Raw genomic sequence first — 25,822 nt, 5'->3', positions numbered from 1 at the left:
CTGTCAGAAAATCACGCAGCAAAGTGAAAGCTCCCTTATTTATTTTCTAACAGGATCACTTTAAAACTAAAGTATTTTTTTAGAGTTGCTGAATAAGGATGTGAAATAAATTTGTTTAATATAAATCATTTTACAAACTGTGTTAAAGCATTGGTCCATTTTCTCAGATGTTTCATTCTTAGTTAAGGGGAACTGGGTACTATGCCATTACTCACATCATTTTCCATTTTAATGAAGCTATTCTAGAGAAATGCCATTTGCAAAACAAAAGTCAGCACGGTGAACAAGAAATCCCTTCAGAAAACCACAGCTTCTAGGAAAGTGGGCATTACTTAGGGATGTCCCAGGTGGGCGTGTCTGTGGGTGGTGGCCTGGGAGATTTTATGTGAAAGAGTTGAATTAAATCCTGTCTCCTCTGTATGACCTAGCCCACTTTCTCCTACCAACATTATAACTCTCTGCAGCCAGCACTGCAGCTCTGTAGAGTTTTACCTTCCTGCTCAGTGTGTAATAAAGCAGTTAACCCTCTTCAAACTGTCCCAAGCATGTTTATAACAGTGATGCAAGGGTTCATCTCCCTGTCATGCCCAGAACAACAATTTCTCATATTTTTAAAACCCTTTTATAAAAAGACACTAGGGAGGAACTGGGAAAGGTTTTTTTTGTAGGTTATTCATTTTAAGTTTTATATGTCATTACAAATATAAAGGTTTAATGCTGTAGTATAAGCAGAGCAGGCAGGAGGTAGATGGGAAGACTATAGTTGCAATGCTGGCCACGAAGAGTTAAACTAAGCAGCAGAGGGAAGAAGTGGGTATGGTCAGCTAATTTGTGTGCACAGGTAAAGACTAGCTTGTACCATCTCTTCCTCCCTTACTACAGTACTTCACAAAAGGCAATCAAGTATGGAGGAGGGAGTCTGGATGGCTCAAATATTTCCAGCAGCATCTATCTACTGCACAGGAACCCTGTTAGGCACACCCAGTCAGCCAATACAAAAATTAAAAATTATATATATTCCAGTGCTTCTGGTTCAGCAACCACCCAAGTGTCGCTATGCTACAAACGATGTGCCCAACACCAAAGATAGGAAAATGTGGCTTACCAGCCTTTACCAACCCAAATTATAGGGCTCAGTCAATAATTAACCAGTTCACCCCCAAGTGGTTTTTACCCTAACGGACCAGAGCAAATTTCACCTGTCAGTGCTCCTCCCTTTTATTCCCTAATAACTATTACTAATCACAACAAAATGATCTATACCTCGTTTTTTTCGCCACCAATTAGGCTTTCTGTGGGTAGTACATTTTACTAAAAAAATTTTTATTCTAAATGCGTTTTAACGGGAAAAATAAGAAAATAATGGAAAAAAAATTATTTCTTCTCAGTTTTCAGCCATTATAGTTTTAAAATTAAAATGTTCTCCTGTGGTTAAAACTGACACATTTTGTTTGCCCAGTTGTCCCGATTATTAACCACCCTGGCGTTCTGATTAAATCGCCAGGGTGGCTGCGGGAGGGTTTTTTTTAAATAAAAAAAAAACTATTTCATGCAGCCAACTGAAAGTTGGCTGCATGAAAGCCCACTAGAGGGCGCTCCGGAGGCGTTCTTCCGATCGCCTCCGGCGCCCAGAATAAACAAGGAAGGCCGCAATGAGCGGCCTTCCTTGTTTTGCTTACATCGTCGCCATAGCGACGAGCGGAGTGACGTCATCAACGTCAGCCGACGTCCTGACGTCAGCCGCCTCCGATCCAGCCCTTAGCGCTGGCCGGAACTTTTTGTTCCGGCTACGCTGGGCTCAGGCGGCTGGGGGGACCCTCTTTCGCCGCTGCTCGCGGCGGATCGCCGCAGAGCGGCGGCGATCAGGCAGCACACGCGGCTGGCAAAGTGCCGGCTGCGTGTGCTGCTTTTTATTTGATGAAAATCGGCCCAGCAGGGCCTGAGCGGCAGCCTCCGGCGGTGTTGGACGAGCTGAGCTCGTCCAGACCGCTCAGGTGGTTAAACCGTTTAAATTATGTCCCTATTACAATGTATGGCGACAATATATTATGTGGAAATATAGGTGCTATTTTTCGGTTTTGTCCGGTCCATAATTAAAAGGGAAATAAAAACTCGAGATGCTAGCATAATATTGCCCCTGTTTAACTCTCTAGTAAGGCCACATCTGGAATATGGAATTCAGTTCTGGGCACCACATTACAAAAAAGATATTGCAGTTTTAGAGCAGGTGCAGAGACGAGCAACAAAATTGATGCGTGGGATGGAAGGACTCACTTATCGAGAAAGGTTAGATAAACTGGGTTTATTTAGTCTAGAGAAAAGACGCCTTAGAGGGGATCTAATTAACATGTATAAATACATCAGAGGGCAATATAATACCTTGGCGGATGAGCTTTTTGTCCCTAGGCCTTCTCAAAGGACTAGAGGACATGATCTGCGCATGGAGGAAAAACGTTTTAGCCATTTATTTAGGAAAGGGTTCTTTACAGTAAGAGTGATTAAGATGTGGAATGCATTGCCACAGGAAGTCGTTATGGCAAACTCTATACCTGCATTTAAAGGGGGCTTAGATGCTTTCCTTGCATTGAAAGACATCCATGGCTACAATTACTAGGTAATGCCTAATGATGTTGATCCAGGGATTTTATCTGATTGCCATCTGGAGTCGGGAAGGAATTTTTCCCTTTAGGGGCTAATTGGACCATGCCTTGTAAGGGTTTTTTCGCCTTCCTCTGGATCAACAGGGATATGTGAGGGAGCAGGCTGGTGTTGTACTTTATACTGGTTGAACTCGATGGACGTATGTCTTTTTTCAACCAAAATAACTATGTAACTATGTAACAAGCCCCTATGTAGTAAAGTTATAGTAATATTCCCTAATAACATTTAAAAGCGGAGTCCCTAAATTACTATTTATGTCTTTTTTTAAAACTTTTTTTTTTTTACAAGTGTTTTTTTGGGGGGGGGGGGGCTTTGGAAGTACAAGTTATTTATTTTATTAATATTGTGTATAAGTGTATGTATGTGCCTGTATGTGTAATTTTACTTTTTGGCCACAAGATGGCGCTAGGGAACACATTCCCATTTAATAGGAAGGGTTCACTTTTTTTTTTTTTTTTTTTTACATTTGGTTACACTGTGACGGCTTCCTGTTATATGAATGGACGCGGCCGCTGTTCGCGGTCACGTCCATTCATTCCATGAATCGCGATTGGGTAGAGGTCCGCTCTGTCCTCTTCCCCAATCACGGAACGCGATGATCCAACAGTAAACTGCGGCAGGAGTGGCGCGCACCCGTGCGGCTCGGGATCGAGCGACTTATTCAAACGTCCTGTTACCGTTAACAGGGTAAAACAGGACGTTTTAATAAGTCAGATTGCTGTTAATAGGTTAAATCTTCCAACTTGACCAGACATCAGATGTTCTCCTCCACAACAAAACCTCTCATGATCAGCGCTTGTACACAATCTTTTTCCAAATCATATGCACTTCGTGCAAAAAACGAGAGAGCTCGAACTAGGTAAGTGCAGACTGTTTATTGCTTAAAACATATACTTCCAAAGGGTGACAGGTTCAACTAAGTACAGCAGTAAAAAGACAAAACAAAAAACCAACACTATAATTTTAGGATGACCAAAAAGACCAATCACAATCTGATAATGATCAAAGCAAAGGCTGGGTAGTGAATGCCACTTTCAATTTATTCTGTTACTAGGCACCTTAGCCCGTTTAATAACGGCCGCCACCAATTAGCACGCATGCGCGCTCCCGCAGCACGTGGGCGCGCACCCACTCGCCGCCCGGCCCCTGCCTGTCCTGCTCCCGTCCAACGGCTGTCCCTGCAGCACATGCGCAGTAGCACGCAGGAACACACACACACACACACACACACACACACACACACACACACACACACACACACACACACACACACACACACACACACGGACTTGGGACGCAGAGGCACAGGGGTTTTATTAGGTAGGATATTGTCATTTAAGTCATTAATTGTCATTAAGTTCTGCATTTACCTGCTGGCTCCATACCTACCGAAAAACCATCACAAAGCCACGTTGCCGCCATTGTGTTTTATATCTTAAGCATAGAAAACAGAATGCTATTTTCCAGCAGGGGGCAGGGCTACACAGCAATACGGCGGCCACGTGGCTTGTGGAGGTTTTCAGGAAGTATGGAGCTGGAAGGTGTGTATAACTTTTAAATGACAATACAATAAAATAAAGTGAAAGTGGCACTTTAGGCTGTATAGCCTCTTTAAGTTTCTGGGAGTCACAATCGCAGAGAACCGAAAGCTTTTTTTTTTTCAATTCGACTGAAAAATCCGATCGGATTCCCGCTTTTTTGTTGTTTTTTTGTGTGATTTTTATCAATCTGAAATGCTGGAAATTTTACTAAAGATTGTATGGTGTGTTAGATTGTCAATTTATTAATATACACACTCTAGCAATTTTCTCAGTTTCCAATCATTTTACCATAATTGGGGTAAAATTGAACATATGTGTGTGGTCACATTTTTGAAATGTTACAATTAGTCAGAAAAATGTATTGCAATTCTTGAATTAAACAGATATTTTAAAAAAATTGTATGGTGTGTGGCCACCTTTAGGGTTAGAAAAAGTGGGCGCAGCCAACACCAGCCAAATACATTCCTGAGCAACGCTGAGTCATCAGTGGGCGGAGATAAATACAAATTTCACTAGGAAAATGTAAACTGCATCCACTTACACTGTTTATGGTAGGGTTCTCAAACTTTGCACAGCTGGTCATTGGGTGACTGGGATTAATATTTAAAAAGTGGCTGGAGCTTACAAAAGCGAATCAAAATTCACCTATTTATTTTCAAGGGGAATATTTAATTGCTGCCATTCTTGCACGGTTAATGACACAAGCCTCAAACCTGGTACAGTGGGTCATTGGGTGACTGGGGTTCAAATTCAGAAAAGGGGGTGGGGCCACTAACAGCCAATCAGATTTGTTTTATTTCAATGCAAATTATTGATGACTAAGACTGCAAAGCTCACAAACTAGGTCATAGAGTAACTGTATGGGCGGAGCCAACACCAGCCAAATTCGGCCATCAGCTAGTTTGAAATATTTGGCATGCATTGCATAACTCCTCTATTTCTACCTTTGTTACTGTGACATATTCTTTATATGCACCTTGGGGGTTGTCATGAAAAGTAATGTTGTGATAATTAAAGAGTAACTGTCAGGCTGCAAAAGCTAATTTAAACCTCTATTCTCCTGTGTTAAACAGTTTAGAAGGAAGCCAAAAAGGCAATACTGAAGTTAAAAATCTCTCTTAGTTTTGATGTGTGCTGAACAGCAAGGATGTTAGACCCAAGCTCTTAAGAAGCCGAGAGCCGCATACCATACAGCAAAGCATTCTGGGGCCCTCCCCTCGGCTGCTAGTGATAAGTTACAGGGCTCGTGTTACAAAAGCAGCAGCTCACAACACTGAAAAATCTCTGGGCAGAGTACACTGCAGGAGTCCGCTATTGTTCCTAGCCACATGGCTAATTAATATTCACTGCACAGTAGTGTTTTACATTACCGATCTTTTGTGTGAGTCTAATCATCAGGAAGCAGGCAGGACATGACGACACATTTGGCTTCATAGGAGACAGACAAACATGGAACCTGCCATGAGCTGTCAGGAGCATCATTCTCTGCAAATACTATATAAAGATTCTGTGAAGTACAAACGTGGACAGTGAAATGCATATGTAATGTAAGTACAGCCAATCTTTAGCTACTGATATATGTGTCTATTTTCTCTGAGACCCTATACCTAACAGCTCCTCTTTAAGTGCTCCCACATGCCGATGTGACTTAGGGATGGGGGGGGGGGGGGGGGTTAGAATAACTAAAATTGAGCAGACAGCTGTTGGTTCCTGGGGCCATAAGGGTATTCTGGTGCACGAGCCATTTTACTTTTACAAAAAAAAAAAAAAAATCCAACTATCATACAATACTTTTTTAATGCATGCTTAATTTAAATGTTCTGTTAATTAATAAACAAAAAAAACCTGTGCCTGAACTGGGGCTGTAAAAGGAGATATGAGTATATTAGATGGTGTGCATTACTGGACTTTGCCTTATAACGTAGGAAGCACACTGCTGTAGTCGGCAGGGCACTACGACAGGCACCTTTTAATTGCATTTCATACAAATGCTAATACAAAAAAATAAATAAAAAATAAATAAATGTGCATTTAAATTACATTGCAAGAACTTTTAGTTTTTCCAAACTTATGCCTGCAGGCTGTCAAGGAGACTTCTGTGTTCACAGTCTGCAGCTTCTCTCCTTCCATATTTATACCTCCCCTCACCCCAAAGAAAATCCAGCACTCAGCAGTAATGATTGTGATGGGTGTTGGGCAAACGGCAAGCACTAATAAAGTCCTGACTCTCCAGTGACAGCCAATACATAGCTTGTCAATAGGGGGTTGTGGCTTAAGCAGGGATCATAGTGTGCCACTCCCTTCAAAAAAGTCACATGTCACTGCTGTCAGAGACAGGCGACTGGTTGGATCAAGAGGAGAGTGGGTGGTGTGGGAGACCAATAGGATGTCAGAGGTGCAGACCCTACCCCCTTGCAGCTTAAAGTTTTCATTTTTAAGTTGGAAAAACTTTTTTCAATATTATTTTGAATACTTGTTTAATAAATGCAGGTCTATGAAAACCATTCAGTGTGCATAACATGCAGTGATATCAGAAATACAGATTGGACCAATACTTCTTTAAATCCCTCCATGTAGTTTTTTTTAGCAAACCTTTAGTAGGAGGTAGGAGGCAATGTGCAGGCCTAACTATAAACGGTGCATATGAAATAAGAAGGCATACTAAAAACTCGCATTTTAACAGAATTGAGAGGAAGCTGTAGGTAGCAGTACAATTTGGCCATCTGTATCCTACGCTTTGCAGCCTAATTACTGCAGGGAAAGAGAAACAAATCTCCACACGTCTTGTGCAATATTCCCTTTAAAATGACAAGCAACTATAAATGTGAGCAGAAAGTTGTCATTGTGAATTAAAGTAATCATCTTTCCTCATGTTCCAACTGAGGCAAACTGCATTTTGCCAATTTGCCACAAAAAGAAAAGCATCAGAACATAAGGCCAGCTGTAAGTTCAGACTTGTTAATGGAGAAGTAACAATACAAGCTGAAATGCAGCCAAGACCAATAACTCTGCTTCACCTACATTTTCATACAGATCCAGTGCAGAACACTATGCTAGACAATAAGTCTCCTTACACTCAGTACACCATTTCTTACATACACATTATAGAGCACATATAGGAATACTACACAACCTAGGAAAACAATAGTAGGCTTCTCTGCTGGCCAGGCAGTGAGGGGGTGCAAGGCACTCCAAAATATTCAGCATACTAGCCAAACACTACAAGAATGGAAGCCTGCTACAGATATGTGTAGGTTCAGGAGGAGAACTACTACTGTGATGGTTTTGATTCAGCTATCACCTTAGTAATTTGCAAGTTGAGTTCATGCCCAGATACTGTGTAATTATGTCTGTATGTGACAGCTAGTCTTTTCTTCCACTATTCTCTATACCCAATTCCTGAAAGGTGATAGGTTAATCAATTAATATGTTAATCAACTGTTGGATTGACTTCTTATCAGTCTTATCAGCTCTTTGAATAACAGCAAAATACTTTTTTAGGTGGTTCAACTTGTTTCACAACAAAAGTTGTGAAAGCATAAAAGACCGCCGTTGAGCGTGTGTATGGGTCTTCAGAGGGGGCTCACAATGTAACCCCTATCAGTCATATGTCTATGTATTCTAGTCTATTGCCATTTTTAGGGGGAAGCCAATTAACTTATCTGTATGTTTTGCGGATGGGTGAGGAAAGTGGGTGCCCGAGGGAAGCCCACACAGACACGGGAAAAACATACAAACTTTGTGCAGATAGTGCCTGCGGAGCAGTGCTTTTCAGCGCTGCTACATTTGGCCGCACCCATAGACTATAATAGGAATCAGTCTATAGCGGCGCTCAGTGAGTAACTTTGGCGCCGTCAGAAGACAGAGCCGAAGTTGCTTAAAATACACAATAATTCGGCCTGCAGCAATCACTGGAAGCCAAATTATATCATTCCCCACCATCCATGGTGGCCTAGAGGGGGAATAATAATTAACACAGCCCAGACTTGTGCAGAAGCAGGATCAGCCATATACCGGCTGTATCCTGCGCCCAAGTCTACCGGCGCCGTTTTCATATGTGCTCAATGCCTGTGACGAGAAGAGTATACATGCAAAACGAGCAAACCGATAGACGATATCTCCTTTATTCCATCCCGAGCAGTAGTACAACTCCATTTAAAGCAGTAGTAACACTCCAAGACTCCACCAAAAGAATGTACAGCAGTTCAGCTCTCTCACAAGCCCAGCACAATTCTACCTCTAAACACAGTCACCTGGCTCTTATGGTGAATACACAAGGTTCGTTCCCGCATCGAATGCGCCGCTCGATTCCCGACGATTCGATTATTTCCAAACATTTCCGAGCGCATTTCGATGATTTTTAGGTCGATTGCCATGTAAAGTATGGCAAATCGACCTAACGATCCATCGAAACGTGAATCGGACATGTCAGAAATAAACAAATCGACGAGAATCGAGCGGTGCATCGACGGGAATTGAGTGCGGGAACGAACCGTGTGTATCCAGCATTATAGGCATTACACAGAAGCTTCCAGCAAAGCCTAGATCACAATAGGTCTTATCGGAGTCTCCAGAAGCTTCCAGCAAGGCCATTGTTTCAGTAAATAAACAAGTCCATAGGCAACTCAGCAGGTATCACTTGCAGCTATCTTAAGGTGGCCATACACTGGTCGATTTACATCAGATCAACCAACAGATAGATCCCTCTCTGATCGCATCTAATCAGAAAGGGATCGTATGGCTGCCTTTACTGCTGATTGTGAATCGATTTCACTATGAAACCGATTCACAATCTGTGGAGCTGCAGCAGTGATCGAATCTGCTGTATATCGGCTGGAAAATCGTTAAGTGTATGGGCCCCTTAAGGTGCGTACACACACACACACTACAAAAGGAAACGACGGGTCCGCCGGACCCTCCCACTGAGCGGTCTTTAGCCGACAGTATGCACGTGTATACGCGCTGTCGGCTAAAGACCGCCCAGTGGGAGTGTCCCGCGGGCCCGTCATTTCCTTTTGTAGTGCGTGTGTACGCACCTTTAAGGCAGCAACACTAGAAGCTCTTAATTAAAATTAGCTGGCCTCCAGAGTGCACAATATGATACAGAAACATTACATTTTACAATACACAGCATAGCAATATTATCAGTTTTGCCGCAGTGCCCTGGCTAAGATTCAAACCAGGGACCCATCGCTGCAAGGCGAGAGCGCAAACCACAACTTTTTCCTATTGCTATAGGGACATTTTTACCCAATGTTATAGGAATTTTGGTCCGATTTGACCCCAACCTGTATCTGTCAGGCTCTGTACCAAACTCTGGTATCTTCCAAAATTGCTACTTCAATGCATTGTATGCATGCTCATGATGTTGTATCCTGCATTTCTCTTTCGATATAAGATCACCTCACAGTCGCTACTGATAAAAGGAACCATGTGTATTGGATATATAGAATTTCAGTTTCTCAAAATATACTTGCTAAACTGAGAAAAAGAAAAAACAAAAATTCAGGAGTTGGGATTTAATGGGTACATGCCAATGCATTGAAGAGTGGGGCAGGGTGTAGAACTGCTCATACTATTATCATCATCTAAGTATTTATATTTCATAGTTATGCCTTTACCAACATACTTTCCACAAAATGCACGATGTACAGGCTTCAACCTCTCATTTTTTTTATCCTTGAACTTCAAATTAAATTAGGTCTCGGTCTCATTAACTTTGTGAACTGTAAGCCAGAATGCTCAGTCAAGTGAACTGTAAACCTATAATTAGCACAGAAGTGCTGACAGGAAAGACAAGACAAGACAAATAACATTTATATTGCGCTTTTCTCCTTGCGGACTCAAAGCGCCAGAGCAGAGCAGCAGCCACTAGGGCGCGCTCTATTGGCAGTAGCAGTGTAAGGGAGACTTGCCAAAGGTCTCCTACTGAATTAGTGCTGGCTTACTGAACAGGCAGAGCCGAGATTCGAACCCTGGTCTGCTGTGTCAGAGGCAGAGCCCTTAAAGTGAACATCCGGACTAAAAATCGACTCAGCAGCACTGAAAAGGCCTGGTGTTTCTTTAACAGTTTCACAGCATCAGAACTTTGTTTCTCTTATACAAGCCTCATTTTTAGCTGCACAGAAGAAAACTGCCCGGGCTTTTTTCCCCTGATGCTGTGCAAAGCATGATGGGATTTCTGATGTTGTTCTCCTTCTGCTGTTTTGGTGCAATTTTTTTTTTTTTTTTACATTTTGAATTTGACATTTGAAGCCTAGTGTGTGCAGCTGGGAGGGGTAATCAGGACACAGGACAGTTGGAACTGTGTCTCCTGCTCCTTGTCACCTCCTTTCAACCAAAAAGATGGCTGCCCCCATGACAAAGATGGCAGCCCCCATGAATCACAAACATTTGCATTTTCTTTTAAAACAGGGTGGGTAAGAGATTATATTACCTATCTATTCTAATTAACATAACTAATGTGACTTGATGACAGTATGTTTGTTTAGGCTGAAGTTCCCCTTTAACCATTACACCATCAGCAAAGTTATTATAGAAGGCCAAATCCAAGAAAGCTCATGCGGATGACTTGTAAACCTGTAAAGAACAGTCATATACTAGCCAAATTGACTATAAAATCTGCAATGAATTTGGATACCTACATAAGCACTAGAAAGCTAAACATTTGTTTTACATTTTGGATGGAAGTCCATTTACTGAAATCATTTTTCACTGAACATAACCGCCATTAGAGCCATATCAAGTCCATTTAACGCTGTAAGCAACCTTGTAGCATGCAGGCTTGCAAAAGCTTTTAAGCAGCACCGGGTGAGGTTCTGGTTTTGGGATATCCTGAAATGTATTTAATGTGGAGGAGTTTTCTTCCAGAGACATAGAGAATTCAGCCAGCTCACAAAAGTAACCACAATGTTATTGTTGGAGAGCTCTTGCAAGCTCTGAAGCAAAACTGCAATCAATGTTCATGGACAAATGGTCTGCATATGCCAAGCACACACATCTTAAAAAACACCACTGTGTATTTGCATACTCATGGAACATTTTCCAGTGTAAAAAAAAAAATAAATAATAATAATCAAAGAGCAGATGTCTTCCAGAATGCACAATAGTGCATAACTCGTGCCATATTTTCACACAGAGTAACAGAGTAACTCATGGGAGATTAAATCCCGGGCCAAATAAACTAGAAATTGAAGATAGAGATTTTATGTATTCAAAAATAAAAATCTATAACTTATCTTATTTTCAAGAATGAATATGCCTATAGACTGAGAATTTTGAAACAACGTCCCAAGATTCAAAAGTGCTTTCATGCTTTCACAGTCTTTACTTCAACCTGGTACTGTACAGACTTTGGTTGACTGAAGGGATTGTTTCAGGTGAAAAGTCAACTGTTGCTGTTGGTCTCTGCTGCTCAGCTGTCTAAGGAGCAGCCTGTTCTGCGCTATGGAAAAAGGAGGGTGGAGGAAAAGCCTGGTACACACATCCAATTGTAATTGCTCAAGGATTGGGTTATGTATTTTTCGGAAAATAAGACACTTTTTCTCCTCAAAAAATATGGAGAAAAAGTCCCTGCACCTTATATTCCAAAGACAGGGAGTCCCTGACGTAAGATCGCCCACCGATACAAACTGGAAACCCGCCGCAAAGTCAGGGACTCCCTGCCTCTTGCCCACCGCAGGTCTCCTCTGCTCCCCTGCATAAGAACAATTAGCGGCAGCGTGGCTCACTCCAGCAGGGAGTAGAAGACCTCCCCTCTCCTGCGCGGCTCCCCCTAGTGAGGGCTTTTGCTGATTCTGCGATCAGCAGAAGCAGTCACTAGGGGAAGCCGCGCGGGAGAGGGAAGGTCTGCTGATCGCCGCTGGAATTGCTGGTGAGGCGAGCCGTGCTGCTGCTAATTGTTCTTACAAAGGGGAGCGGAGGAGACATGCGGGGGACTGGAGGACCACACAGGTGGCAGGAGACACAGGAGGACAAACAGGACCCACAGGAACAGGAGGGGACACAGGGGAACAAAAGGGGACTCAAGGTGGACAGAACGAGACACAGGAGGACAATGATAGGGGGAGAACATGTACAAGATGCTACTGGAACATAAATGCACCAGGATAGAATGAAAATTATATATTAAAGCCCCCCTCCCCAAGTTTTTGCCCTATAAAGCTAGGTGTGTGTTATATTTCCAAAAATACGGTCGTTTTACCACCTCTATGTAGTATGAGAGCTTACTTGTACAATCTGTTCATAGTATTCAAAGTCTCCTTACCCTCATACTAGGGTTGCCGCGGTATACAGCGGTTTGATTGGGTATGGTAAATCATACTGTGTGTCAGGAACCGGCCCACGGCACGCCTGCGAATACGGTTCCCGACTGCAGGTTTGACAAGATCAAGCGGGGAGCAGCCTTATTCGAGCTAAAACAAGGCTGGGACCCCTCAGAACACCTCTCACTGCCACCACTAGCGGTTCGCTAGACACTTCCACTCTGCTGTCGAGTCCTCAGCGCGCAATCCGCGTTTTCGTATTCGGGTCAGCTTTGCGCTCAGGCCGAATACGGGAACGCCACGCACCCACACACACAGTTGCAATCTTACACTGTAGTGAAGCAAAACCACTAACAGTCGTTTCGAATGATACTGTTAGCCACTCTGCTGTCGCTACTCGCACTGGCGTTTTCGTACGTTGGGTCAGCTGCACGCTTTAGGCCAACGTATGACAAACGCCCCACACACAATGCAATTACAATTTCATATGGTAGTGTTGCTCAAGCATACAATTAGGCATGGATTTATACACAGTTGCACTTCAATCTCTTCTAGGCTATGAGTGTTAGTTTAGGTGGGGAGGTGGGGGGGGACTAGATTTAATTACATCCTCAGTCATAATTGGATTTCCAGAGATCTAACATCCACATGTAAAAATGTACTATAGTGCGCACACACACACACACACACACACACACACACACACACACACACACACACACACACACACACACACACACCAGAAGACTTCCTTAATCCAAGTTCTCCAGGTAAAAGTCTATACATCAAAAGATTGTGAAGTGAGACTTTTCAACTCCATTGTTGACCGGATTTCCTAGCTGATCAAAGATAAGGATATAGTTTGCACCTCCACCAATAATTTAATTTCCTCACAGGTAAAAATATGGTATCAAAAGGACTTCACCCCTTCACCCATTTCCAGTAGGCTGTCATGTACATTTCAAACATTCCTGTGTTAGTCTCCAGACTCTGGTAGTCTTGCTTTGTGTATTGAGACAATGGGCCGTCTCCTGAGTTCAAAAAGCCAGAAAGATAATCCTATTAGCAGGGAACCACTCTCAGAGGAACTGCATATGGTTAAGACAATCACCCATTTCCTTGCCCCAAGCAACTCAAGGCAACAGCTCCCTTGTAGCAGACCTACACGGAACACAGGCAGAAAAATGAAATAATATGTTCCTGTATTCCTAACTTCATCAGCACCCCAATATATCACCACACTGTGCATAATCACATTTTACAGCGTTTCTGGGGATTTGGGCTGTTGTGCGCATGATGCCCTCCACCGCTTCCCCCCTCTCTGTCCCCCTCCATTATGCAAATACGGTCCCCATGTTTCTTCCTGGTCGCGGGAGTGTCGCTTCATTCTGTGCAGGCGCTGGCTGGTGACATGCCTTCCTGTGATGACACACCCACAGCCATGAGCGCTCTGCGTAGGCGGACAATAGCCCAAAGCCCCAGAAAGAAGCATCTTCCTGGACATCTTCCTCTGCTTATTGCAGTTTCTTGCGAGTACCATGATAGCCCTGATTCAGCAAACACTTCTCCAGAGTCTTCTCACAGGATGTGTCTTCACAAATTCACGGTCATTCTTGTTTCAGTCCTCAAATTAACCTAAGTTTGAGGTTACTATACCCATTTCCTTCTGAAAAGATATTTGAACTTTATTTGAATAAAAGAACTCTGCATACGCAGAGCACTCTCGGCTGCAGGCGCATCATCAAAGCCCAGCGCCTGTGCAGTATCAAGCAACCCTCCCGCGACCAGGAAAAAGCATGGGGACCGCATTTGCATAACAGAGGGGGACAGAGAGGAGGAAAACGGGGAGAGGTGGCGTGCATCATGCAGTAGACAACAGCTCAAAGACCATACAATACAGTTTAAAATAAATACATAATTTAAAGGGATACTTAAGTGAAGTGGCAGTTTTACTTACTTAGGGCTCCTACCGGCCCCCTGCAGCTGCCCGCTGCCGGTACTCAAGGTTCCCCTAGTCCCCTGCCACGGCTCAGTTTCGCTTTTGGTGACTGAGCCCGTCGCCGGCCCCTGGGCAGGTGCAGTAGAGATCTTATCGGCTTGCGCAGGGCGCTATTAGGCACGGGAGCGTGAACAAGGACGCGTCCGGCCAGGCTCAGTCGCCAAAAGCGAAAGCCGCAGCAGGGGACTGGAGGATCCTTGAGTACTGGCGCAGGCACAGGCCGACTGCAGGGGGATGGTAGCAGCACCAGGTAAGTAAAACTGTCTTTTTCACTTCACTTAAAGGGCAACTGAAGTGAAAGGAATGTGGAGGCTGCCATATGTATTCCCTTTCTAATCAATACCAGTTGCCTGGCAGCCCTGCAGATCCTTTTCCTCTAATACTTTTAGCCACAGACCCTGAACAAGCATGCAACAGATCAGATGTTTCTGACAGTGTCAGATCTGCCAAGTTTAGCTGCATGCTTGTTTCTGGTATAATTCAGCCACTACTGCATCAGCAGGGCAGCCAGGAAACTGGTATCACTTAAAAGGAAATAAATATGGCAGCCTCTTTATCCCTCCCACTTCAGTTGTCCTTTAAGTATCCCTTTAAGGCACCCGGGCCCACATGAATAAGGGTATCATTACCCAGCGCACACGCCTCACTGATAAGCTGCCTGCGGCTGTCTCCAGCGGCCAGCCTGACTCCTGAGTACTTCTGCCTGTCCTCAAGTCCTGACCTGAGTGACACGGACACATACCACTGAACACTGATACGCTTCCTCCAGCGTGACTCCTGTCCTGAGTGACACACGCCAACGCTGATACGCTGCCTCCAGCTTGACTCCTGTCCTGAGTGACACACGCCAACGCTGATCCGCTGCCTCCAGCCTCACTCCTATCCTGAGTGATACACGCCAACGCTGCTACGCTGCCTCCAACCTGACTCCTGTCCTGAGTGATATACGCCAACGCTGCTCCGCTGCCTCCAACCTGACTCCTGTCCTGAGTGACACACGCCAACGCTGATATGCAGCCTCCACGTTTTCCCCATATTGTGGACAGTCACCCTGAGGGTCTGCCTTAGGCAAAGCCAGCCATGTCTCCAGCAGCCAGCCTGACTCCTGAGTACCTCTGCTTGTCCTCAGTCCTGACCTGAGCGACACTGACACATGCCACTGAACACTGATACGCTGCCTCCTGCCTGACTCCTGTCCTGAGCGACACACGCAAACGCTGATACGCTGCCTCCAACCTGACTCCTCTCCTGAGTGACACACGCAAACGCTGATACGCTGCCTCCAGCCTGACTCCTGTCCTGAGCGACACACGCCAACGCTGATACGCTGCCTCCAGCCTGACTCCTGTGCTGAGTGACACACGCCAACGCTGATACGCTGCCTCCAGCCTGACTCCCGTCCTGAGTGACACACGCCAACGCTGATACGCTGTCTCCAGCCTGACTCCTGTGCTGAGTGACACACGCCAACGCTGATACGCTGCCTCCAGCCTGACTCCTGTCCTGAGCGACACACGCAAACGCTGATACGCTGCCTCCAGCCTGACTCCCGTCCTGAGTGACACATGCCAACGCTGATACGCTGCCTCCAGCCTGACTCCCGTCCTGAGTGACACACGCCAACGCTGATACGCTGTCTCCAGCCTGACTCCTGTGCTGAGTGACACACGCCAACGCTGATACGCTGCCTCCAGCCTGACTCCTGTCCTGAGCGACACACGCAAACGCTGATACGCTGCCTCCAACCTGACTCCTCTCCTGAGTGACACACGCAAACGCTGATACGCTGCCTCCAGCCTGACTCCTGTCCTGAGCGACACACGCCAACGCTGATACGCTGCCTCCAGCCTGACTCCTGTCCTGAGCGACACACGCAAACGCTGATACGCTGTCTCCAGCCTGACTCCTGTCCTGAGCGACACACGCAAACGCTGATACGCTGCCTCCAGCCTGACTCCTGTCCTAAGCGACACACGCCAACGCTGATACGCTGCCTCCAGCTTGACTCCTGTCCTGAGTGACACACGCCAACGCTGATCCGCTGCCTCCAGCCTCACTCCTATCCTGAGTGATACACGCCAACGCTGCTACGCTGCCTCCAACCTGACTCCTGTCCTGAGTGATATACGCCAACGCTGCTCCGCTGCCTCCAACCTGACTCCTGTCCTGAGTGACACACGCCAACGCTGATATGCAGCCTCCACGTTTTCCCCATATTGTGGACAGTCACCCTGAGGGTCTGCCTTAGGCAAAGCCAGCCATGTCTCCAGCAGCCAGCCTGACTCCTGAGTACCTCTGCTTGTCCTCAGTCCTGACCTGAGCGACACTGACACATGCCACTGAACACTGATACGCTGCCTCCTGCCTGACTCCTGTCCTGAGCGACACACGCAAACGCTGATACGCTGCCTCCAACCTGACTCCTCTCCTGAGTGACACACGCAAACGCTGATACGCTGCCTCCAGCCTGACTCCTGTCCTGAGCGACACACGCCAACGCTGATACGCTGCCTCCAGCCTGACTCCTGTGCTGAGTGACACACGCCAACGCTGATACGCTGCCTCCAGCCTGACTCCCGTCCTGAGTGACACACGCCAACGCTGATACGCTGTCTCCAGCCTGACTCCTGTGCTGAGTGACACACGCCAACGCTGATACGCTGCCTCCAGCCTGACTCCTGTCCTGAGCGACACACGCAAACGCTGATACGCTGCCTCCAACCTGACTCCTCTCCTGAGTGACACACGCAAACGCTGATACGCTGCCTCCAGCCTGACTCCTGTCCTGAGCGACATACGCAAACGCTGATACGCTGTCTCCAGCCTGACTCCTGTCCTGAGCGACACACGCAAACGCTGATACGCTGCCTCCAGCCTGACTCCTGTCCTAAGCGACACACGCCAACGCTGATACGCTGCCTCCAGCCTGACTCCCGTCCTGAGTGACACACGCCAACGCTGATACGCTGTCTCCAGCCTGACTCCTGTCCTGAGCGACACACGCAAACGCTGATACGCTGCCTCCAGCCTGACTCCTGTCCTAAGCGACACACGCCAACGCTGATACGCTGCCTCCAGCCTGACTCCCGTCCTGAGTGACACACGCCAACGCTGATACGCTGCCTCCAGCCTGACTCCCGTCCTGAGTGACACACGCCAACGCTGATATGCTGCCTCCAGCCTCACTCCTGTGCTGAGTGACACACGCCAACGCTGATACGCTGCCTCCAGCCTGACTCCTGTCCTGAGTGACACACGCCAACGCTGATACGCTGCCTCCAGCCTGACTCCCGTCCTGAGTGACACACGCCAACGCTGATATGCTGCCTCCAGCCTGACTCCTGTCCTGAGTGACACACGCCAACGCTGATACGCTGCCTCCAACCTGACTCCCGTCCTGAGCAACACACACCACCGCTGCCTCCAGCCTGACTCCTGTACGGAGCCTGACTCCTGTCCTTAGTGACACACGCCAACGCTGATCCGCTGCCTCCAGCATCACTCCTATCCTGAGTGATACACGCCAACGCTGCTACGCTGCCTCCAACCTGACTCCTGTCCTGAGTGATACACGCCAACGCTGCTACGCTGCCTCCAACCTGACTCCTGTCCTGAGCGACACACGCCAACGCTGATACGCTGCCTCCAGCCTCACTCCTGTGCTGAGTGACACACGCCAACGCTGATACACTGCCTCCAGCCTGACTCCCGTCCTGAGTGACACACGCCAACGCTGATACGCTGTCTCCAGCCTGACTCCTGTCCTGAGCGACACACGCCAACGCTGATACGCTGCCTCCAGCCTGACTCCTGTCCTGAGTGACACACGCCAACGCTGATACGCTGTCTCCAGCCTCACTCCCGTCTTGAGGGACACATGCCAACGCTGATACGCTGATACGCTGTCTCCAGCCTGACTCCTGTCCTGAGCGACACACGCCAACGCTGATACGCTGCCTCCAGCCTCACTCCTGTGCTGAGTGACACATGCCAACGCTGTTACGCTGCCTCCAGCCTCACTCCTGTGCTGAGTGACACATGCCAACGCTGATATGCAGCCTCCACGTTTTCCCCATATTGTGGACAGTCACCCTGAGGGTCTGCCTTAGGCAAAGCCAGCCATACACACACTATCCAATTTTGAAGAACTGCTAAGAAATCTATATTTAGATTCCTCTTGACCTTTGCTAGATTGCTGATCGCCAGACTATGGAGAAGTCATAGGAGTCCCTCCATGTCAGATCTCTTACAGGAAATAAACCACCATGTGATGAGAAAGGACGACCTAATGCTATCGACCCAAAAACAAACAAGAAGCCTGGACTCACATGGGCAGCGTGGATTAATTTTAGGGAATCTGACCAAGCTACCAGCTTCTATAGTGATAACTAATATTTTGACTTGTCAATTAACAACAGACAGCCCTGCGAGGTGTTTAGATGCTATATTTGACATATAAGACATATACCAATGAGATGTTATATTGCAATTGGAAATGTAACCTCCTGTTCTCTCCTTCTCCCTTCCTTATCCCTCTCTTCCCCTTACACTCCCTCCCTACTTTTCCCTCTCAATCTCCCTACCAAAAAACAAAAAAAACAAAAAAAAAAAAAAAAAAACCTGGGAACCATCTGATATGGTTTAACTATATAATTCTAATTTACAGTTTGACTTTCGGACAAGTTTAGATAAGATTCTACAATGTTAAAGCTTTTATTCAGCCTTGAGGATTCTGTATGACTTGTATTCTCTTTGCGTTTCAGTAGTAATGTATCTGTGGTTACTTTCAATAAAAAATTTTATTTTTTTTTAAATGTGTGGTTCAGCCCTAAGGAGTATACATGCCCTAAAGCCTAGTCCTGAAATGACTTTGGGTGCGTACACACATGAAATTTTGATTAGTCAATTTTATCACTGCCATGTGGTATGCAAGCTTTTTCAGAAGCAGGAGTCGCCCACAAAGAGCACCTTTCTTGCTTTGGGATGTTTTTGCACTGCACTTTTGAATGGTTCCTAGATTGCTGCTTGTATTCACTACATTTTTGATAGGTCATTTCCTGGATTTGTCCAGGGGGCAAATTGCAACACTATTTATTGGCACTTGTGCACTTTTCTTTAATTCCAAAGACTGTTAATTGATTGTGCAATTTATTCTCATACATATTGATTCAGCATTGTGGTTCTCATTATTGAAGGGAGGTTTAGGAGGTTGTTCGATTGTTCTTTATCTTGATTTTGAACCCCTATTGTGGTCATCAGTGGCCCCATCACTTTTTTTTGTGGTGTTTATATGCATCTTTTTTCAATAAAGAGGATTCAGATGTAGTATCAGAGTGGTGCTTCTTGTGGGATTCTCTTTTGTATATAAGATTATTATGAGAGCTTACCTATACAATCTGTATAGCAATCAAAATCTGTTGGCCCTCACGCTATGTGAAAGTGGTAAAATTGGCCAATCAAAACTAGATGTGTATATTCACCCTCAAAGTACACCTGAGAGATTTAAAAAAAAAAGTTAAGATACTTACCTCAATAGTGTGAAGCCTCTGGATAGTCAAGAGGCTTCCCAGATGCATACATTTGAAATGGCCATGGCCAGATTTCGGCACACAGTAGGGCTGAAAGACAGCTCGCCCTGCTGCAGGCAAACTTCTGGGTGGCGTTAATGCTGTTCCCCTTCTAAGTTGTCGCAACTGGGGGAGGGGGGGGGGGAGAGGAATACGTAATTTGGGCTTTAGCCATCGTCGGCACCCAAATTAGTCACTAAGCGCTGCTAAAGCAGTAATCATTATGGCCTACGGCGGCACCCAAAGTGCTGCACCAAAAATCAGCTGTGACGTCCAAGATCGCTTACAGTCCACCATTACAGCGAACTTAACTTATTTAACTCACCTTGGTTGAATAAGTTCCTTCTGGCCGCGCTCCCAGCCAGAGATGAGCACTTTACAACTAAGCATGCACATGCCCAGTAAAACAAAGCGCTTGTGCACACATGGTCCTTACTCACACAAATCTCACATTATGAGTCTCATAATAAGAATCTGCGGAGCTGCAATGCTGGTCATGAAGCGTTAGTATTTCAGCAGCATAAGGTCACTTATAGAGCATGGCAGACAGTACTTGTGGGGACAGATGATAGCTAGTGCTGGGCGCTCTTGTGGGGGGTATCAGTGCTGAGGGGAGAAATGAGGAAACATCTACATAATTAGCATATTTAGCTTATACTAAAAAGTTGTATTAGAAAGTTATGAAATATATCTCTGTAAGCACACCAACCACACCTCTTCTTCGGACAGCTAAAAAAAAATAGCATTTGCTGCCAACAATACTATGGCCAAAATAAAAGCTGAAATGTAAAGGTCTGGCAACAGCCTCACTAGATATATATTTAAATAGCTGTATCGTTTTTTTTAATGAAGTACCCAAGGTTAAGGCTGGTTTCACAGTGGGACGTTACAGGCGCACGTTAGAGCAGCCTGTAACGCAGCCCACCGCACAGTAATGAAAAATCAATGGGGCTGTTCACAGTGCCCACGTTGCGTTACATTGTAACGCTGCGTCACAAGACAACGTACTGCATGCAGTACTTTAGCCGCGTTAGACTGCTTGCACATGCTCAGTAATCTTGTGGAGGAGCGGAGAGCGGCCAGGCACATAGCTAATTAATATGCACTGCACGTTGTGACGTGCAGTGTTTACTTCCTGGAGCGGCCGCTCTGTGCGGTGATTGGCCGGCGGGACCACGTGATGCCGCATGCGCACAAGAGTGCGCATCATGGCATCACTGACGCCAGAGTGAGCTGCACAACGCGGCTCACTCTGACGTCCAGATCCAGCACCACCAGGCGTTCGGTTAGGGGGACGTTATGCGACCTTAACGCCCCCTCTAACGCAACGTCCTGGTGTGAAATTAGCCTAAGTGTAATTAATATTTTACAAGAACCTTTCCTCATTGACAACTATAAGGATTGCAGTGCAGAAAACGTAAAGCCCTATGTTAGCCTTTATTTATTTTATTTTTTTTAAATATCATTGCATCATTCTGTCATATTTGCAGTTTACAAACCACACTCTGTATTTTAAACTATATAACAGAGCAGAGCTCATGGCTCTCAGAACTTTCCCGCAGTAAAACCTTATCTCAACCTGTCTCTCACTGTTTGGGTGTTTTAAGTGCTTCAGAAAACAGGGCTGTCTTCAACCCAAGTTGGGTCAAAGAGCTCTTTTGAATAAATAACTGAAGTTTCTTAACTTCTTGTACTGGAAAACAATATGAAACGCTTTGCTTTGCCACTAATGTACTATTTCGTAGCTGTACTACACATACAAGTCATTATTTCACAAGATTATTTTCACTTCAGGTTTGCCTAGAAACCGGTTGTAGTTTCTGCTTTTGACCTGTTCTCATTTTACCATGGCAACAACAGGTCACTCAGCAGATACAGCCTTATATGCTCCTTCACAATGTATATCACTTTATCTCAAGAATTCGTCTGTTTCAGCGAAGCTGTGCTATAGAAAGACTACAAATAAAGATACCATAAGGCTAAGCCATAACAGTATGTCTGAATTTGTGTGCTGTAGTTTTGAATCTGGCATTTTGTGGAGACTAGACACAGCAAAGCAAACTGCAGAGTGGAAAGTCTGTATGGACAAGTAGGAAAGTATTTGTGCTAGAAAGGATGCCGGCAAAACACAATATCATAAACACAATAATATGTTTATAAAGCAGAACAAGTGAATAAGATCTCACCTCCTGTCTGGATAGAGTCATAGGCAACTTCTCTTCAGCCAGCTCTAACTCCAACACTGGATTACTTGATGAGGACGCGTCATCTTCCTCTTCTGTGTTCTGTAGCTATCGGTAGTTGTTAAGAAATAAATAAATACAATGAGAGTCCAATGAGCACCAGTATTACAAAAACTTTAATGTATATTTGTCTTTTTTTTTTTATTAAGGGGAGGGGGGGGGGGGGAAATAGTATTTAAAAGTTTTACCTCCACATGTGTGAGAAATAAACCATACTGCCTCTACTTATGACAATTTAAAAATGGAAATGCTTTCCCATGGCCTTTATCCTCATGGCTGATTTAAATTTAAGCAAAATACATATATAGTGCATATTAACCAACTGGAGCATTGTTTACCATTGCACTATAGATACCTTTAAAAGGGGAGACAAACTAAACTAAATGCTGTTGTGAAAGAAAACTCAGCTCCAACAGTTATACATGCAAAATGCTCAATCTTTATTTCACCAAAACGGGCAAGCAATAGGTCAATGAGCTCACGTGTATCCGACCATATATAGCTGGTTAGTCATAGTTAAAATGCTTCTAGCATAGCTCAGAATATTTGATCAGTTTTCTTTTCAAACACACTGTTGAATAGCTATATAATCTGACTGGTTCCAGAGAGGGACGGTAGCTGTGTCAGGGCAGCAAATGACTGGTGATAATCAGCCCGTGGTTTTCTATGCCACGGTCTTCCATGTACTGCAGCAAAGTGGGGCCTTTCTCACAAAGCTTACGGATTAAACCTGACGAGTTCAGCACTAAAAACTTATATAAATAAATAATAAAAAAACTTTATTCTGTTCAAGTTTGTAAACAAATTCTGTTCCCCTGTGATTTTCTTCTGCAATATATACAAGCAAATTAAGTTGCTTGACAACCCTGACAGAAGTATGACAGATGATATTCACCAAGTAGTACTTTTTGGATTCCATAAGTCTTATTTCACATGTAATTCAGTGTTATGGAAATGGTAAGCATAGAAGAGCCACTGTGCAAGTGATGGGTCTGCACTTGTTTTGGTTTGAGCCAGGCAAAAGCTCCAGTGTGAAATAAGCCATTCTGCTGAATTCATTTTATTGCACTGGAAAAGAAGCAGGACACATATTGACCAGATGTGCGATGCTTTGGCATGGAAAGCTTGAACAAATGGGGTCAACTAAGGCCCAGTGCACACCAAAAAGCTCTAGCAGATCTGCAAAACGCTAGAGGTTTTTGAAGCAGATTTCAGAGCAATTCAAGGCATGTTTTCTAAACATGCCTAGCGTTTTCTGGAGCGTTGTTTGTGTAGCACATTTCAAATATTGTTACATTAAAGCTGTTACTGAACAGCTTCTGTAACAAAAACGCCTGGAAAACCGCTCTGATCTAGCGTTTTTCAGAGCGATTTTCCACTTTCCTATACTTAACATTGAGGCAGAAAAGCCTCAGAAATCTAAAAAAAAAAAAATGCTGCTGCCCCCTGAGTTTGAGTTTGTGGAAAAAAACGACCCGCTCTGGTGTGCACCATCCCATTCACTTTCATTAGCCAAGCTGTTTTCCCCCTGCAAGAGTTTTAAAAAACGCTCCAGAACCCCTCTGGTGTGCACCAGCCCTAACTAGGGTTTGGTAATTCAGCACTCTGCAACGGAAAAAGTACCAAAAACGTTGGTGAAAAAGTCTAAATGATTCAGATTTTCAGGCTTGTTGATGGCTTAAAAGGCATTTTATTATTGATAAGGTATAAACATATCACCTAGGAGAGAAACAAACAAACAAAAAAACTTGAAATGAACAAGGGACAAAGCCTCTTAAGAGGCTGTAACATTAAAAAAATACACAATTTCCACAATATCTACTTAGTGTAGAAGAGTTTTGCACAACTTCCAGATTGAAGAGAAAATGAGAGAGATTCCCCCCAATGGAGACACAGATAGCAGTAACGAGGAGAAAGGTTCAAATATCAATATCCGTTTATGTTTCAGTCAATAAATGTTCAAGAGTTGAACATTAGTACTGACATCTCTGAAAATTATGAATTCTGTTTTTAATTTGTGCTTACACAGAAGCATGCACCTATATGCTGTATATTATTATTATTATTATTAGGATACAGCATTGTCAGGATTTTAAACTTCACATACATTTCTGTGTTAACCACATCATTTATTTTGCTTTTCATGGTTCCAGTCGGGAAATAGGAGAAGATGAAACTGTTGAACTGATCTGACTCTTTTAGTTATCAGTATCTTGATAATAAGTCTTAATCTTTATAAAAGGCAATGAACAGAACCATAGATTATTACACTGCGTTTAACAGCTGTGATTCATTTCAGTATTTGGGCTTTTTCACACTATAGCATTGCAGATTGGCTTGCATAAATGCGTATGTCCTTGAGTTGTGCTCTTTTTTGGCACCACTATTTTTTTCCCTTTGTTTCCCATAGTGCATTTTTTCCTATTCATGCCTATAACAAAAAATGCATGCATTACAGTATAATTTCTTTATTGGAGTGAAGAGGAGGCACACCTTCTTACTTGATATGTGACGTGCCTTGGCAATCCGGTAACCATCCGGGACATTCAGTAGAGAAGAGAAGCCGGCACCGTCTGTAGATATGCTCTTTTATTTTTGGATAATGGTGACTATATATACATGTATGTGTTGTAATGTTCATATTGTCCAGACTGTTACAAGCTTGAGAAAGGGCATCGCCCCGAAACGTCGCACTATGTGTGACAGTCTTTAATGATGATTATCCAAAAATAAAAGAGCATATCTACAGACGGTGCCGGCTTCTCTTCTCTACAGTATAATTTCTTTATATTTAACTCCAAGGGACCAGGAAAAGTGGTTTACTATATCAGAAATTGTCCTAGAAATAGCCCGGCATGCCTTGATACATTCTCTGCTGCAAAGGACGAACCCGGTCCTCCCTTGGAGGTACAGTACAAGCATTTGTGGTGAACTAAAAGGTTAAGTATAGCTTAGGGCTGCATAGCCAGGCAGGACAAACTGCTAATACAGTATCCAGGGCTTCTTAAAACTTGCAGCCGTCATTGAGTAGAGGCAGACACTCACTTCCTGCGAGTGGCTCCGATACCTCCATGGACAAGACTTGCAGCACGTGTCCTGCAAAACTTTCTGCTCACACTTGAGCCAATCATGAAGCCTCTCTTCGAAAAGCTGCCAATCATGTTAAGCCACTCACATCTGTAATGCGAGTGGCTCCAATACCTCTGCGGGCAGGACTTGACACTCTCCTCTCCACTCTCCATAGTTGTGTAGCGAGTAGACCCACTCTGATCTGCACTACAAAAGAGAGTAGCCTGTACTTCACTCCACACGCTACCAGAAGCGTCATTGCTAACAAGGGAAAAGATACCAGGTAGGGTGTACAATCCCGTAGGACGACTGTGACAAAATATTATCAGTGATTGCAAACTGGAAGTGGTAACGTTGCATCCTCTTGTTTATGTTCACTTTATACCTCATTTTCCCCATGCTGCTTATTTGTACAGTACTAAAAAGCCAGCAACAGTGCCATTCTTTTTGTCTTACAAAAGTTATCAGGCATCAACTC

The 25,822-nt window shown here is 44.7% G+C and overlaps 1 protein-coding gene across 4 annotated transcripts in view; it reads right to left on the bottom strand.

Annotated features, from left to right (window-relative positions):
* PRPF18 (pre-mRNA processing factor 18) overlaps positions 1-25,822 on the bottom strand; it is a 56,771-nt gene that overhangs the window by 24,253 nt on the left and 6,696 nt on the right. For all 4 annotated transcript variants that reach the window (XM_068276143.1, XM_068276144.1, XM_068276140.1 and 1 more), the window contains one exon: positions 22,219-22,323. In XM_068276143.1, coding sequence (XP_068132244.1) covers positions 22,219-22,323 — 105 coding nt within the window. The remainder of the gene's footprint in view (positions 1-22,218; positions 22,324-25,822) is intronic.

This window comes from Hyperolius riggenbachi, chromosome 3 (genome assembly GCF_040937935.1).
Source record: "Hyperolius riggenbachi isolate aHypRig1 chromosome 3, aHypRig1.pri, whole genome shotgun sequence".
NCBI lineage: Eukaryota > Metazoa > Chordata > Amphibia > Anura > Hyperoliidae > Hyperolius > Hyperolius riggenbachi.
This window is presented reverse-complemented; position numbering and strand designations above follow the sequence as displayed.